Source organism: Humulus lupulus, chromosome 2 (genome assembly GCF_963169125.1).
Source record: "Humulus lupulus chromosome 2, drHumLupu1.1, whole genome shotgun sequence".
Lineage (NCBI taxonomy): Eukaryota > Viridiplantae > Streptophyta > Magnoliopsida > Rosales > Cannabaceae > Humulus > Humulus lupulus.
Window position 1 is genome coordinate 100,628,583 of NC_084794.1, and position 13,914 is coordinate 100,642,496.

A 13,914-nucleotide genomic window follows, 5' to 3' on the forward strand; every position below is an offset into this window, starting at 1 on the left:
TAAAGAAAAACATCAAAGATCGAATAAGTTATCGTGTTCGATTAATTACTTCAGTTGATTGGATTCGTTTTCTTGTACGACAAGGTCTTGAATTTTGTGGTCATGATGAGTCCCAAGAGTTTAATAATCAAGGTAACTTTCTTGAACTTCTAACGTTTCTTGTTGATCATAACGAGGAAGTTAGAGTTGTTGCTTTAAAAAATGCTCTTTAGAATCTTAAACTGACTTCACCAAAGATTCAGAAGGACATTATGAACGCTTGTGCTATAGAAACAATTAATGTTATTATTAGAGATGGGAGATATTGTTTTTTCTATTTTAGTTGATGAATCTCGTGATGTATCCGTAAAGGAAAAATGGTCGTAATGTTTCATTATGTGGACAAGAGAGAGTGTGTGATTGAGCGATTCATCGATATTGAACATGTTCCTAATACCACTGCGATCTCACTTAAGATAGAAATTGATAAGTTGTTTTCAAAGCATGGGTTGAGCATATCCAAATTACGAGGTCAAGGGTATGATGGAGCTAGTAACATGAGTGGAGAGTTCAATGGTTTGAAAAGTATTATCATGAAGGAGAATGAATGTGCTTTTTTTGTCCATTGTTTAGCTCATTAACTACAATTAGCACTCCTGGGTGTGGCAAAGAAACATGATTTAATAGGTATTTTTCTTTTTATTCATGTTCTACTAATACTTGTTTCATAAACAATTTTTCTATATATATTGTTGACGGATTTTTTCGCCAATAGTGTATTAAGAAATAATAAGGCAGATTAGTGCTTAATAGCAAACCGTAATGAATAATAATTTGAATTCACTCAAGAACACAAGATTTTTACGTGGTTCAGTGGTTAAAATCCACCTAATCCACGAGTCTATATTATTTTTGTTTCTCTCTCTCTCTCTCTCTCTCTCTCTCTCTCTCTCTCTCTCTCTCTCTCTCTCTCTCTCTCTATTTTGACAGAGTTTCGATATTATAGAATAATGGTCCCCTTTCCTATCCAATATTCCCAATATTTATAAGGGAATTTCATGGACAGGTTTGGGTAACTGCGTGAGTCAATCACGCATTTACATAATTATTACATTTAATACAAATACTTCCCATTTATATTGGGATATGATTTGATCACAAGGTAAATGTACTCCTAATATCTCGGATATTAAATATGACAGCTTGGTCATAAATATACGTATAAGGGGATCTCGAGTCTCTAGGGATCCGCGGGTATGCAATATACTAGAACTACCACGAACTGGATATCTCCTGCAAGCTCGTGCTCCGACAACTATTTTAATATTCTGAGCTCGCGCTTCACAGCCTTAAATCCCTAGCTCGGGTTAAACCCAGGATGCCTAACACCACGTGTGACCACATGAAACGTGAGTTGTCCACGTGGATAATAAGCAGATATCATTCCCTTGGTTATTTCTCCGTATATTTATTTTCCAGCTATACCCGAGCTGAGTGAATGAACTCGGGCTAAAATTAGGGCACAATATATATATAACGATTTATATTTTTATGAAAAAATAGACACTTTTCTCACCTTAGTGTCTAATGTGGTGGATGTTGTTGGAGTCTCATCTAAGCGTCGTGACATTATCTGGGAAAAACAAGCTCTCAAAGCCATTGAAGCTTTAAAAGGTGGAGAACTTTTGAGTGGAAGAGGCCAAAATCAAGAAAGTGGAATTAAGCGTCCATGTGATACACGTTTGGGATCACACTTTGGTACTTTGGTAAGCTTTACTATCATGTTTTCGTCTATTATTGATGTGCTTGAGGAGATTACAAATGATAGATTGAATAGTGAGCAAAAATATGAAGCATCTATTATGTTACAAATGGTGCAAACATATGATTTTGTCTTTAGCTTGCATTTGGTGAAGAATATTCTTGGGATCACAAATGAGTTGTCACAAGTCTTACAAAAAGGTGATCAAGATATTGTGAATGCAATGAAATTAGTCAAAATATGCAAGAAACAGTTACATATGATGAGAGACAATGGATGGGATTCTTTAATAGAAGAAGTTTCTAATTTTTGTATGAAGTTCAATATTGATGTTCTTGATATGATTAATATGTATTGTTCTTAAGGGAAATCATGGCGCAAGGCTCCATAGGTTACAAATTTTCACTATTTCCGTGTTGATTTTTTCAATACAGTGATAGATTTACAGCTTCAAGAGCTAAATAGTCATTTTAATGAGGCTAATAGTGAGTTGCTACTTGTTTAGCGTGTTTATCTCCAGCTAATTCATTTTCTACTTTTGACAAGGGAAAGTTAATCCGTCTTGCTCAACCTTATCCATGTGATTTTTCTACAATGGATATAAAGGTACTAGAATATCAACTTCAAACCTATGTTGATGATATGCATTCTCATGTCATGTTTTCATCTTTGAAAGGGATGGTTGATCTTTCTAAGAAACTAGTTGAGACAAAAAAGGATAAGGTATATCCATTGGTTCATTTGCTTATTAAATTGGCATTAATGCTTCTAGTTGCAACAACTTCGGTATAAAGAGCATTCTTTGCAATGAACATTGTGAAGAATCAAATGCGCAACAAAATGGGAGATCAATGGTTGAATGATGGCCTCACTGTGTATCTTGAGAAGGATGTATTCAATGCTATTGATAATGAGCCTATTATCCATCGTTTTCAAAATATGAAATCTTGTCGAGGAAAACTTTAAATGTACGAGCTGAAAATTTTATTTATTATGATAAAATTTCATGACAATGTGTACTATTTTTAAGCAATGCTTGAGATTTCTTGATAGTCGTTACTCGTAAAAAGTAATCTCCAAAATTTTAATTAATTTTTTAGCATATTATATTATTTGTTTTGAAAAAAAAAAATTTGTGCCCCCCCCCCCCCCCCCCCCCTTTAACCAATTTCTGGATCCACCACTGCCTACTAGACTAATGTCTCTATGCAAACTTTCTACGATAGTGTATATATGTGCATGTGTCTCTATATTAACATACAATACAATTTAATGTTGTAGCCACACAATAGAAGTTGACTTACTTGGAGTCCTTAGCTCTCAGCAGGATTTCACCCTCCAACGTACAATCCAGTTATGCTTAGCCAATACTGTAATTATTCATACAGTATACTCGGATTAATTATGGCACTCATAATTCATTATTATTATTTTGGGCAGTTTGATCATTTTCAAGATCACTTGTAAGGATTATATGTCCTTATTTGGTTTTAACCCATTCAAGAAATTCATACTAAAAAATTTGAGACTAAAACCTAAGTCTCGGGGAGACCTATCCTATGATCTCGATACTTAGGCTCGGGCATCGCAATAGTATTTTCCCACAATCCGCTAAAAATCTTATTGTTTAAAAGTTTCACTATTAACCTGTACTTTCAACAGTCGGTTAAATATATAAAAGATTTTAGCTGGTATTATATGTTAGGAGTGTGTCCTAAAAGCATGTAAAGACATTTGTTTTTTCTGTGAATAAATAAATACAGTGGTTTATTATTATTGTTATATTTAGATTATTAAATTATTGTTTGAATAATTTTGTAAATATCAGAAAAATTCCATATTCATTATTGAGGGTGTGATCTTGTATTAGTACGAGAGAATTAAGATCGCATGACAAAATAAAAATAGTCAACAACAACAAATTAAAGTTATGAAATTTTTTAATTGGAGTTGTAAGTACAGTTTACTGAGTATCATAATGATACAAATAATCTAGATTCGGATTATTGATGTGGAAAGACATCTCGGTAAAGGAGCTTTATATAATATGATTATATATGACATGGACCGATATGAATTAGAGTCTTTATCCAAAAACCATTTAACAATAAAGACTTGTAATTCATATCATAACTGATGATCATTTATAGATCAACCTAAATCATGAGTGTTCATGAACTCCTGTTCATGTTTATTAAATCTTTTGATTCATTCGTTAAGGTCTCTTCAAAGAATGAGGCTAATGACTTTTGTTTTGGAGATTTAATATCATGGATGGCTGGGAACATGAATCAACAATACGAAATCTAATCTTTCCTAACGGATCGTATATTAGTTCCCTTAAGGGTTAATTCTGGAACTGAATGATTTTGAGCTCAAATCTATAATTAGATTATAGATTAATTATTCACTAGTGAATTAATGGTACTTAAGGAATAAGAAGTAAATTAGAAAGGTTAAATGGTAATTCTTCCATTCTAATTTATAAACTAATTAATTACAGGGTTGAACTATTGTAAGATGGTTATATCAATGGACGACTTAGGAAAAAGATTTCTGTAAAAGTATATCTATAACATAAAGAGTGCAATTTTGAATTTATAGTGGAGTAATATTAGAATTAATAAATTAACTATTATAATTAAAGAGTTTAATTATTTAGTTTCAATTTATTGGAGCTTAATGTTATAGGTCCATGGTCCCCGAAATGGCTCAAACAATCACTGTCAAAGGCAAATACAAAAAAATGGGCAAAAAGGACTTATGTGATAAGTGAAATATTTTTCTATGTATCAAACATAATTATTGTTTAATTATGTGTAATTAATTAATTAAGAATTAATTAATTATTTGATTTAACAAAAATATAATTAATTTTGAATTAATTTATTTTTGGGATTTTTGGTATTTAAATAATAATAAAAATTGGGAAAAATCACATGCCATCACAGGCATATGGTACACGTGTGGCACAGTGCACATGCACTGTGCTACACACATAAGAGATGTACTCAGTCTCTTGATTCCACAATTTTAGTTATTTAAATATTAAATAAATAATGAGATATTTTAATATGATTAAAATATTATTATTTAAACAAAAATCTGATAACTGATCAGTTATTTTAAATTTGTTTAAAATAACAAATATTTTAATATATTGGATATATTAAATATTGCATATCAGTTTTTCACAGAACGTAACTTTTCAGGGATAGAAAAATATCTAGGAATCTCTCTCAGAGAAAGAGAACAGTGACAAAAACTAAAGTCATTGTTCTTCACAAAAACCTAGGTCCAAACTTTATCAGATCTCATGTGTTGAGAACATCTGATAAATAGTTTATTGCCTATTATTTGTATAGCAAGCCCACACTTGTTCTTTGTGTGCCTGAGAACATTTTGGAAGATCTTGGTGTGAGATCTCGAGGATTCAGCCATACGAAAAGATAGTAGGAAGGAAGGACCTGAGGTAAAATTTTCTTTTCATGTCCTTGATTCAATATATATATATATATATATATGCATGTGAAGAAGTAGATCTAGAAATCTATTGGGATTAAACTGACAATTTGATTGTTGTTCTGCTGCGTATAATCTCTGATTTGATCAATAAAAACCAACATTATATCCATAAAATACTAATTAAATTCCTTAATTATTTTTTTAAAAAATAATCTCTTAATTTCCCTTTTATTTTTCTTAAGGTTTTAATCTCTAAAAACCATTTTAAGAAAATAACATAATTTTAACTTAATTAGGAAAACTGTTAATAATTTCTTATCTTGACTAGTTAATTCTCCAAAGTCAATTAATCAAGTTTACTTACTAGATAATAATTTACTTAATTATTTTCCTCAAAATATAGCGTTTTTTAACCCTCTTTTAATTTATCAACTTATTAATAAATTAAATCTTTTTTTTTTAGAAAGAATAAAAATTCTTTAATAAAAATAATTCTCACTAAACTCAAAGTGGTATTTTAGGTCAAAATGTTTTCAAGACTTACCAAGTTTTTATCTTGCAATTTGCACAAATGTACTTTTATCTTAAGTTCCCAAAATCCAATTTTTACACTAAGTGTGAAAACCTCATTTTTCACATTTTTTACTACATACTTTGTTAGGTCATAACTTGAAATTTACTTACCCAATTGCTACCAAAATTTCTCAATTTCATATTTGGTATGCCATTTAGGTCTTTGTAAAATCTTAGGCAAAAGGAGCATTTTTTATTGATGAAAATATTTTCCAAACAATGAGGTAAAAATGACCTTATTTTTTTTCAAAACATTGCCACTTAATAACTCTCAAACTGTTAAGTATTTTTTTACTAAATTTTACAGTAGAATACTAGGTTATTCCAAGAATATGTCCACCAAATTTTAGAAAAGCTAGGTTCATTTTCCCTATACAGTGGCTGTCCAAACTTGGTCCCAAAATTAAGAATACGAAAAAAAAAACAGTTTTTTTTACCTAAACTTTGAAATAGCATAACTCACTCATTTCTAAACGTTTTTTAGTGTTTCAAAAGCTAAAATTTATGTACTCCATATCAAAACATCACAGTACAATTTATTTTTAAAAAATCAGTATATAGTGGATGCTTAACCCCTTGGAAGTCACGACTCAAAACTTGTATTTTTGTTTTAGGGTTTTCAACAAAACCCTTAGGGATTTTGGTCCCTATTTTCAAAAATCAACATACAAGCAACTACTATAGCCTTATTACATCACCAATAAGAAACTTTAAGCATTAAATACACAAAATAATGCTTAAAAATAAAAACCATACAATAACAACCATAAAAAGTAAACGTTTTACCTCTTGTTGTTCTTGCTTTAGGTTTTGATGTTTCTACTAGCTTTATATCTTTCAAAACCTTAACCAACTCCCCCAACAACATATATAGTTAGTTATTGAAAGATCTATGGTTAAAAACTTTACAAAAGTCAAGTTTTTAAACTTTTTTACCTTAGGGAAACTCTTCCTAGACCAAAGCTTAAGCTTCCAAGCTTTCTTAGTGTTCTTGGTAGTTGAAAGTGATGAGAAAACTTGCAAGATAATTTTTTTTGAACAAATGAGAGTGAGAGAAGAGTATAGGGTCGGTTGGATGAGGGTTTGGATGAGCATATCAACTAAAAAAATATATCTAAACACTTGAGTGTTTTACCTTTATCACTTGGTGTCATTAACCCTAATTTAATTGAGATTAAAACTAAAACAATTCGGTCCACACAAATAAATATCCTTACATGACCGGCCACTATTTTTTTTTTCAATTTATGTAATTATATATTTTTTTTATAAAGGTTAATAAATATTTCATAAAAATTTATCTTCTTTTTTTTTTTTTTCAAAAATCCAAAAATGACTTTCTATAATCTTTTTCACTCTTATAAAGTTTTAAAAACAAAACTTAACATATAATAATTAAATTAAATGTCTCTCACATTTAATTTAATTAATCACACAATACAATTTAACCTAAGGTCTATTTATAAAATAAAATTCTCCAATTCGATAAAATTAAACATTTAACACAAAATGCCCTAAAATCTTCATTTCCTCTTAGGTTTATTATTTTTTACCAAGCTTTAATTTTTATGAATGTTTGACTTTTAAATTACAAACTTCATAATTTGGATAGAAATAACTCATGGAAATAAATTATAAAAATAATATAATATTATTTAAAATAATATTCTTAACTCGGGGAAAACAATCTCGACCCGATTCGTTTAAAGGTACCCGAAACGCGGAGTGTTACAATATTAAAGGATCCTCATATAAAGTTGTATATATGAAAAAAAAAATTGATGTATACAATGCTACCATTACCGAAAATTTCGCTGCGCACTAGGAACAATTCCTAACAGTGTGAAGGGGAAGAATTGCACGTGTTTCATAGTGGAAGGTCGACTAGGTGCTAAAACTCCTCCAGGGTAATTTGCTTTTTGGTTGAGTGTCATGAGCAGCAATTGCACATCTCGAAGACCGTGTTTGTGAGGAAAAGAGCCAAGAACTTTCTGAGATAAGGTAGATCTTAGCGCACTGCATGCCAACTAATTGGGTTTTCTCTTTTTTATTTATCAATCTAATCCTGGGGATTAAATTGGATTGGTGTATGTTCACGAGAAGCTCCGGCCTAGGAAATCGTTGAGTCTTAATTCCTTAGAGGAACTGATTGTGCAAGGCTAGGAAAAGGAAAAGAACAAGGTTCAGAACCTCGAGCATGCCAACTGCGCAGTGGGTTGAAGATGTTTTTTGGGCCTAGTAGATTTTTGGGCGACTGTTATCTTTCTCACCATGGTGGGGGAAAACTTAGCAAATGTTATTGAAATATTAGCAGAGGGAAGAATTGGTTGAGAAGGATCACTTATCGATACTCCAACTGCAAGGGTATCAGAAGTATTAGCATGAATGAGAAAGGTCCAATCATTTAGGAAGTATTGATGAATCCCTTGTTTGACTTCTAAAACTTTATGAGGACACGAGTCTATTCGATCTAACAGAACAAGGAAATAGTGATGTTTGATGATTCCCTCACTCAAAGACTCCAATGAAGAAGAGGAGGATGGCTCACTTCGGTCATCTTCCTGGAACAATTGTAGAAGATCTTTGTCTATTGGTCGCTCACCTCCCCACTAATCATACATGTATATATTAGAAGAAGTAGGGGAGGTGAGTATCTTATTTGACCAGTAGATTGTGTACTAAACAAAAACTATATGGGATCAGTCGATATAAAAATAATTGTTTACCCGACCAACATCAAATTCTGATAAAAAATGAATATTAAAAGCTTATTTGAGAAGCTTTTCACCTATTCATTAGGCGAGACAAACTCGGTTTTTTAGAGAAAATAAAAATTGATTTTTTTCTTCGATTTTCTTGGTAAAAATCATAGTTTATCGCAAGATAATCCTACACAAACACCCTATTTTCCCATAAAATTCTTCAAATAATTCAAAAAATTCAAGAATATTCGACATCTTTTTCTAAACAATGAAAAACCAAGATGCAAGCCTGGATTTAGATAAAAAAAACCTGAGAGAATAGAAGTAGAAAACTTACTCAAAAATCGAAGATTGGATGGAAAATCGCTAGAGAATCTTCAAAGATTTCTCTGAAAAATCAGTGGAGCTCTTAATTATTTTTGGTTTGTGTTCTTGAGGGTTTTTTATGTGAAGACCGAGTAAAGAGAAGTAAAGAGAAAGGGTTTTTTATAGGAAAAAGATGGAAGGTGAAAAGTTGTACTTTTTTACCCAGGGAGACGTATGCTCATCGATACAATTTTTCAAATAAAGTAATCAGTACTTTTATAAAGATTCAGTGGAATTTCAAAGGACATTTACAATCAAGGTTATTTGATTAGATAAAACATTGTTCAAATAAATTTTGTTTGAATAAATTTTATCTAGTGTTGGCCCATCTATGATAAACTTTGGGAGAAAATGTTATCCTTAAAAATTAGTCTGATGACATGACATTCTAGTATGACACATGACAAAGAACAATCTTATACGACATCAGTATTGGTCAAAAATAGCGACCAAGATAAGTGAAGAATATGCTTCTAAAGAGATACGACAATAATATTGTTGGTCGAGTACAAAGTTGAAGACACATAGCTCAAGTAGCTTATTATGAAAATATTTGTTTTGAATGTATTTTTTTAATTATTTATATGTAAATTTCGTTATAAAAGGCTATCTAAAGACTAAATGACTCATTTATTTTTTCATGTGCACTGTACATACAGAAACTCTACTATGTTGTGTTATCTATCAGGCTTAAGAAACTCAATTGAATCTTGTTCTTCTGATCTTGAGTTTGAGACTCCATTCAATAAAAGTGTCAAGTGGATGCATGTTTCCATCGATTATTGAGGTCAAACCACTATAAAATCTTTGTGTTCTTATTTATATTCATTCAATTCTTTAATGTTCTATTGTTTATAAAACTGAGTATCGTTGGCAAAATCTCTAGTCAACATAAACAAATAAACATTCTCACATGAAAGTTGTGAAAAACACAATTATACTAATGATAACATCAAAGAACTTAATAAAATTGAGATAACTAACTAAGCTCGATTAATACAGGTCTAATAATGGATAATCTCATGTTGTCATATATGAATATTAAAATTGTAATAACGGAAGGGAAATTTCACTATTCATACTTAATAGTGTCTAATATTACCAAAAAATCCTAGCACTATTAATCTTTTCATTTTGATGTTAAACATTCCTCTCATAACCAAAATACCCCTCCCATTATATCAAGAATCCTAAAACCTTCTCTTCCTCTCTCTTCCTTTCTCTTCTCTTCTCTCTCTCTCTCTCTCTCCCTCCCTCTCTCTCATTCTCACGAAATCCTCCCTAAAACCCACATATTTGTATGATTTTCTTTCTGAAATTGTTGTTATCCATCTCCATTGTCTCTGTGAAGTTGCCAATATTTAATCCATTTTGAGGGTTTTTGGAGGAGTAAAACCATGGGTAAGAAGATTGTTCATTTATGTGTTGGTATTGTTTGTTTACATTTTTTTTTGGCTATTTTGAACATATGTGAGCCTATATTGGTGTGTTTTTTTGGGTTTTTTAGAGAGATTTCGCGATCTTTGTTTTTCTAGGTTTTTTGCAACTTTTTTTCTCAATAGAAGCTCGATAACGGTTTGATAGGGACCCGATGGTATACAGAAGAAGGTTCTCTTATGAGCTCGATGCTGCTCAATATAGTTCGATTATAGCTTGATAGTTTTAGGCTTTGTTGCTCGATTGTGCTAGATGGAAACTCGATAAGGGTTCGATTGGACCCTAGAATATTTGGTGTCGCTATTTTCTTGATATGTGCTCGATAGGAGCTCAATAAAGGCTCAGTAATTGGAAAATGGGTATGTAATGTTAATAGTTCGATGCTACTCGATTGTTGCTCGATGGTGAGTACTCGATAGTGCTCAATAGGGTTCGATGAAGGTTTCAGTTAGTTTTATGTTCGGTTTAAGAACTTTTAGCTCGATAAGAACTAGATAAGCTCTTGATGAGAGCTCAATGGTAACTCGATAGAGTTTGATTAGAGCTCGATAAAGCTCAATAATATTCTTTTTCCATGACTTTGTGAAAAATTTACAGTTTTTTTTTTTTAAATTTCTATGTTTTTTTTCCAACACAGGTTCCATTGTCTACGTTTTTGTATCCTACAATGGTGTTTGGGAATTACAATGGAATAAGTGGATTTTCAAGGACCCTCAATGCATGGTGATACCGATGGAGGATAGTGTAACGTACTTGCAACTTCTTGAAATATTGCACAAGGAACTTAAAGTTGATAAACAGATGTATGGGTTGAAATTGGAGGTTCCTTATACATGCGACGACCAACCGTTTACACCCGTTCATGTTGAAAGTAATCTTGATGTCTGTTCATTCTTAGGAGTAACATCTAAAGAAAGGTTAGCCTTGTGTATCACTCATGTTAAGAAGATTGTCATTGCAGATCCATATTCCACTCCCAGACCTGAGGGAGCAACCAGTACTTTAGGAGGTCCTATCGGTGACCTGAAGTACAACTAGTATGACCCCCATGTGAATGGCGATCCAGTAGCTGAACATAATGAGGACTCGGGGTACAATTTAGAGACATATTATAGTGCAGAAGTGTTGATTGACATGTCTGATGATTTGCAAGTTGAACAAGTACAAGAACACCCAGTACGTCCTATTGCATGGGCGAACCCACCAAGTTAAGGACGTCAAACACCTGGCACCAGCTCTAGTCGTCCTGGTGGAATAGAATATAACAATGCATGGAATGTTCCAATATGTTCAACAGAAGATCACAGAAGATGGAGTGTTCCCATGTTTACAAAAGAAGATATCATGGCCTCTGGTCGATTTAAAACACCCTCATCTGGTGTGTCGTTTGGATAACTACACCTTGGGAAGACTTTTGAGAACAAGATGGATTTGAAAACCAAAGTGGCTCTCTTCGCAATGAAGAATAATTTTAGTTTATGGTTAAGAAGTATGGTACTGATGTGTTGTATATCATCTGCAAGGATCCTGATTGTGGTTGGAGAATAATGGGTAAAAAGTAGCGCGATCGGAGATGTTTGAGATCACTGTTTAAAATAGTGTACATACTTGCTCACTAGAATTGCGATAGAAATACCACCATCAAGCAGCACCTTGGGTCATTGGGCACCTTATCAAGAACAAATATACTACTGATGGCACTAGCTACCCGACAAACAGCATAAAGGAGGATATGAAGAATAATTTTGGGATTGATATGAGTGATATGAAGGCTTGGACATGCAGAGAGAAGGAAATCGGTTATGTTAGGGGGACACCTGAAGAATCGTACTCCAAGTTACCTTCTTACTTGTACATGCTGCAGCAAAAGAATCCAGGTACAATAACTGATTTTTTCATAGAGGACGGTCGCTTTCTTTACTGTTTCTTCTCACTTGGAGTTTGTAGAAGGGTTACATCATGTCATCCTATTATATGTGTGGATGCACTTTCTTGAAGTCAAGGTATGGTGGCCACATGTTGTGTGTTGTTGCATTGGATATGAATAACCACATTTATCCAATTGCGTTCGCGATTATGGACAGTGAGAATCATAATTCTTGGAAGTATTTCGTGATGAAATTGAAGGAAGCCATTGGAGTTGTTGATAACCTAGCTTTTGTATCAGACAGGCATGGTAGCATTATTCGTGCTCTTGAGTTGGTCTTCCCTGATGCCTACCACAGTGCATGCTACCATCACATAAGTATGAATGTAATCACTAAGTTCAAGACTAATTACTATCAGAAGGAGATGTGGAATGCGTCATATGCATTTCATAAGTCAAAGTTTCACAGGTTCTTCAACAATATAAAGCAAATGGATCCTATCATAGCTCAATATATCGAGGGTATTGGCTTCAATAAGTGGACTCGTGCTTACTTTCCTGAGAATCGATACAATGTAATGACAAGAAACTACGTTGAAAGCTTCAACAACAACACCAGAGATGCAAGAACCTTCCTAGTCACTACTTTTGTGCAATTCATTCATTTCACAATTTACTCATGGTTTACTGCGCACCGTGAGGAGGTAGAGAAGTGCACATCCAAATTAGCAATAATATATGAGAAAGATGTCTCAGACATTGCGGATGATGCAAGGTACTTGAAAGTCCACCCTCTTGGAAAGTTTGAATTTCATGTGGTAGACCCAGAAGGTGATGGTGATGTGAATTTGATGACCAAATCATGCTCCTATGGCATGTTTCAAATAATGGGTTACCCTTGTGTTCATGGTGTGGCTACAACCATCCTGCGTGGTGTCAACATTTACTCATTATGTTCCCCATATTACACTACTAAGATGTGGAGGGAGTCTTACAGAGAAACAATTTACCCAACTGGCAACGAGGACGATTGGGAAGTTCCCGAGAACATAGAGAAAATGCAAGTTGGGGTTAACGTTGAGAAACAACTAGTTGGTCGATCGAAGAAGAAAACGGTGGGAAGAAGGAAGACAAACCGTACTCCATCGAATGGAAAAATCATTCACAAAGAGTGCAAGTGTAGTATGTGTGGTGTTCTTGGCCACAATAGGGCTACATGCAAAGCTAGGTTATAATCTTTTTTTTTCCCATTTGGACTTGTTGTATTAATAACTTAGCTAGTTTTCCCTTCTTTTGTCTTTTATTTTTCTTAAAAGTTATGTTAACCTCGATATAAACCCGATGAGCTTGATTGTAGCTCGATATGAACTCGATGTTACTCAATAGTAGCTCAATTTGAACTCGATGATATGGTTGTTAACTTAGCTTCTAAACTGACTTCAAATCTTAGCTCGATGATTGCCCGATAAAGGTTCGATAACAGTTTGATAATAAAGATGAAAATGATATTGCTCGATTATAGCTTGATATTAGGTCGATAATGGTTTGATATGGCTCGATATTAGATTGATAACAGCTAGATAATAGATATGAAAATGATGTTGCTCGATTAAAGCTTGATATTAGTTCGATATGGCTCGATATTAGTTCGATACCAGCTAGATAATGGATATGAAAATGATATTGCTCAATTAAATCTCGATATTAGTCAATAATATTTCAATATTGTTTGATACAGCTCGATAAAATCCATATGAAAGTTA

General features: G+C 32.8%; 1 protein-coding gene across 1 annotated transcript; it reads left to right on the top strand.

Moving 5' to 3' along the window:
* The first annotated feature begins 356 nt into the window (after positions 1–356).
* Positions 357–2,707, top strand: LOC133814571 (uncharacterized). Its single transcript, XM_062247515.1, has 4 exons — positions 357–588; positions 1,543–2,052; positions 2,247–2,464; positions 2,564–2,707. Exons 1-4 carry the CDS (start codon positions 357–359, stop codon positions 2,705–2,707), a joined length of 1,104 nt encoding a protein of 367 aa, XP_062103499.1.
* The last annotated feature ends 11,207 nt before the right edge of the window (positions 2,708–13,914 follow it).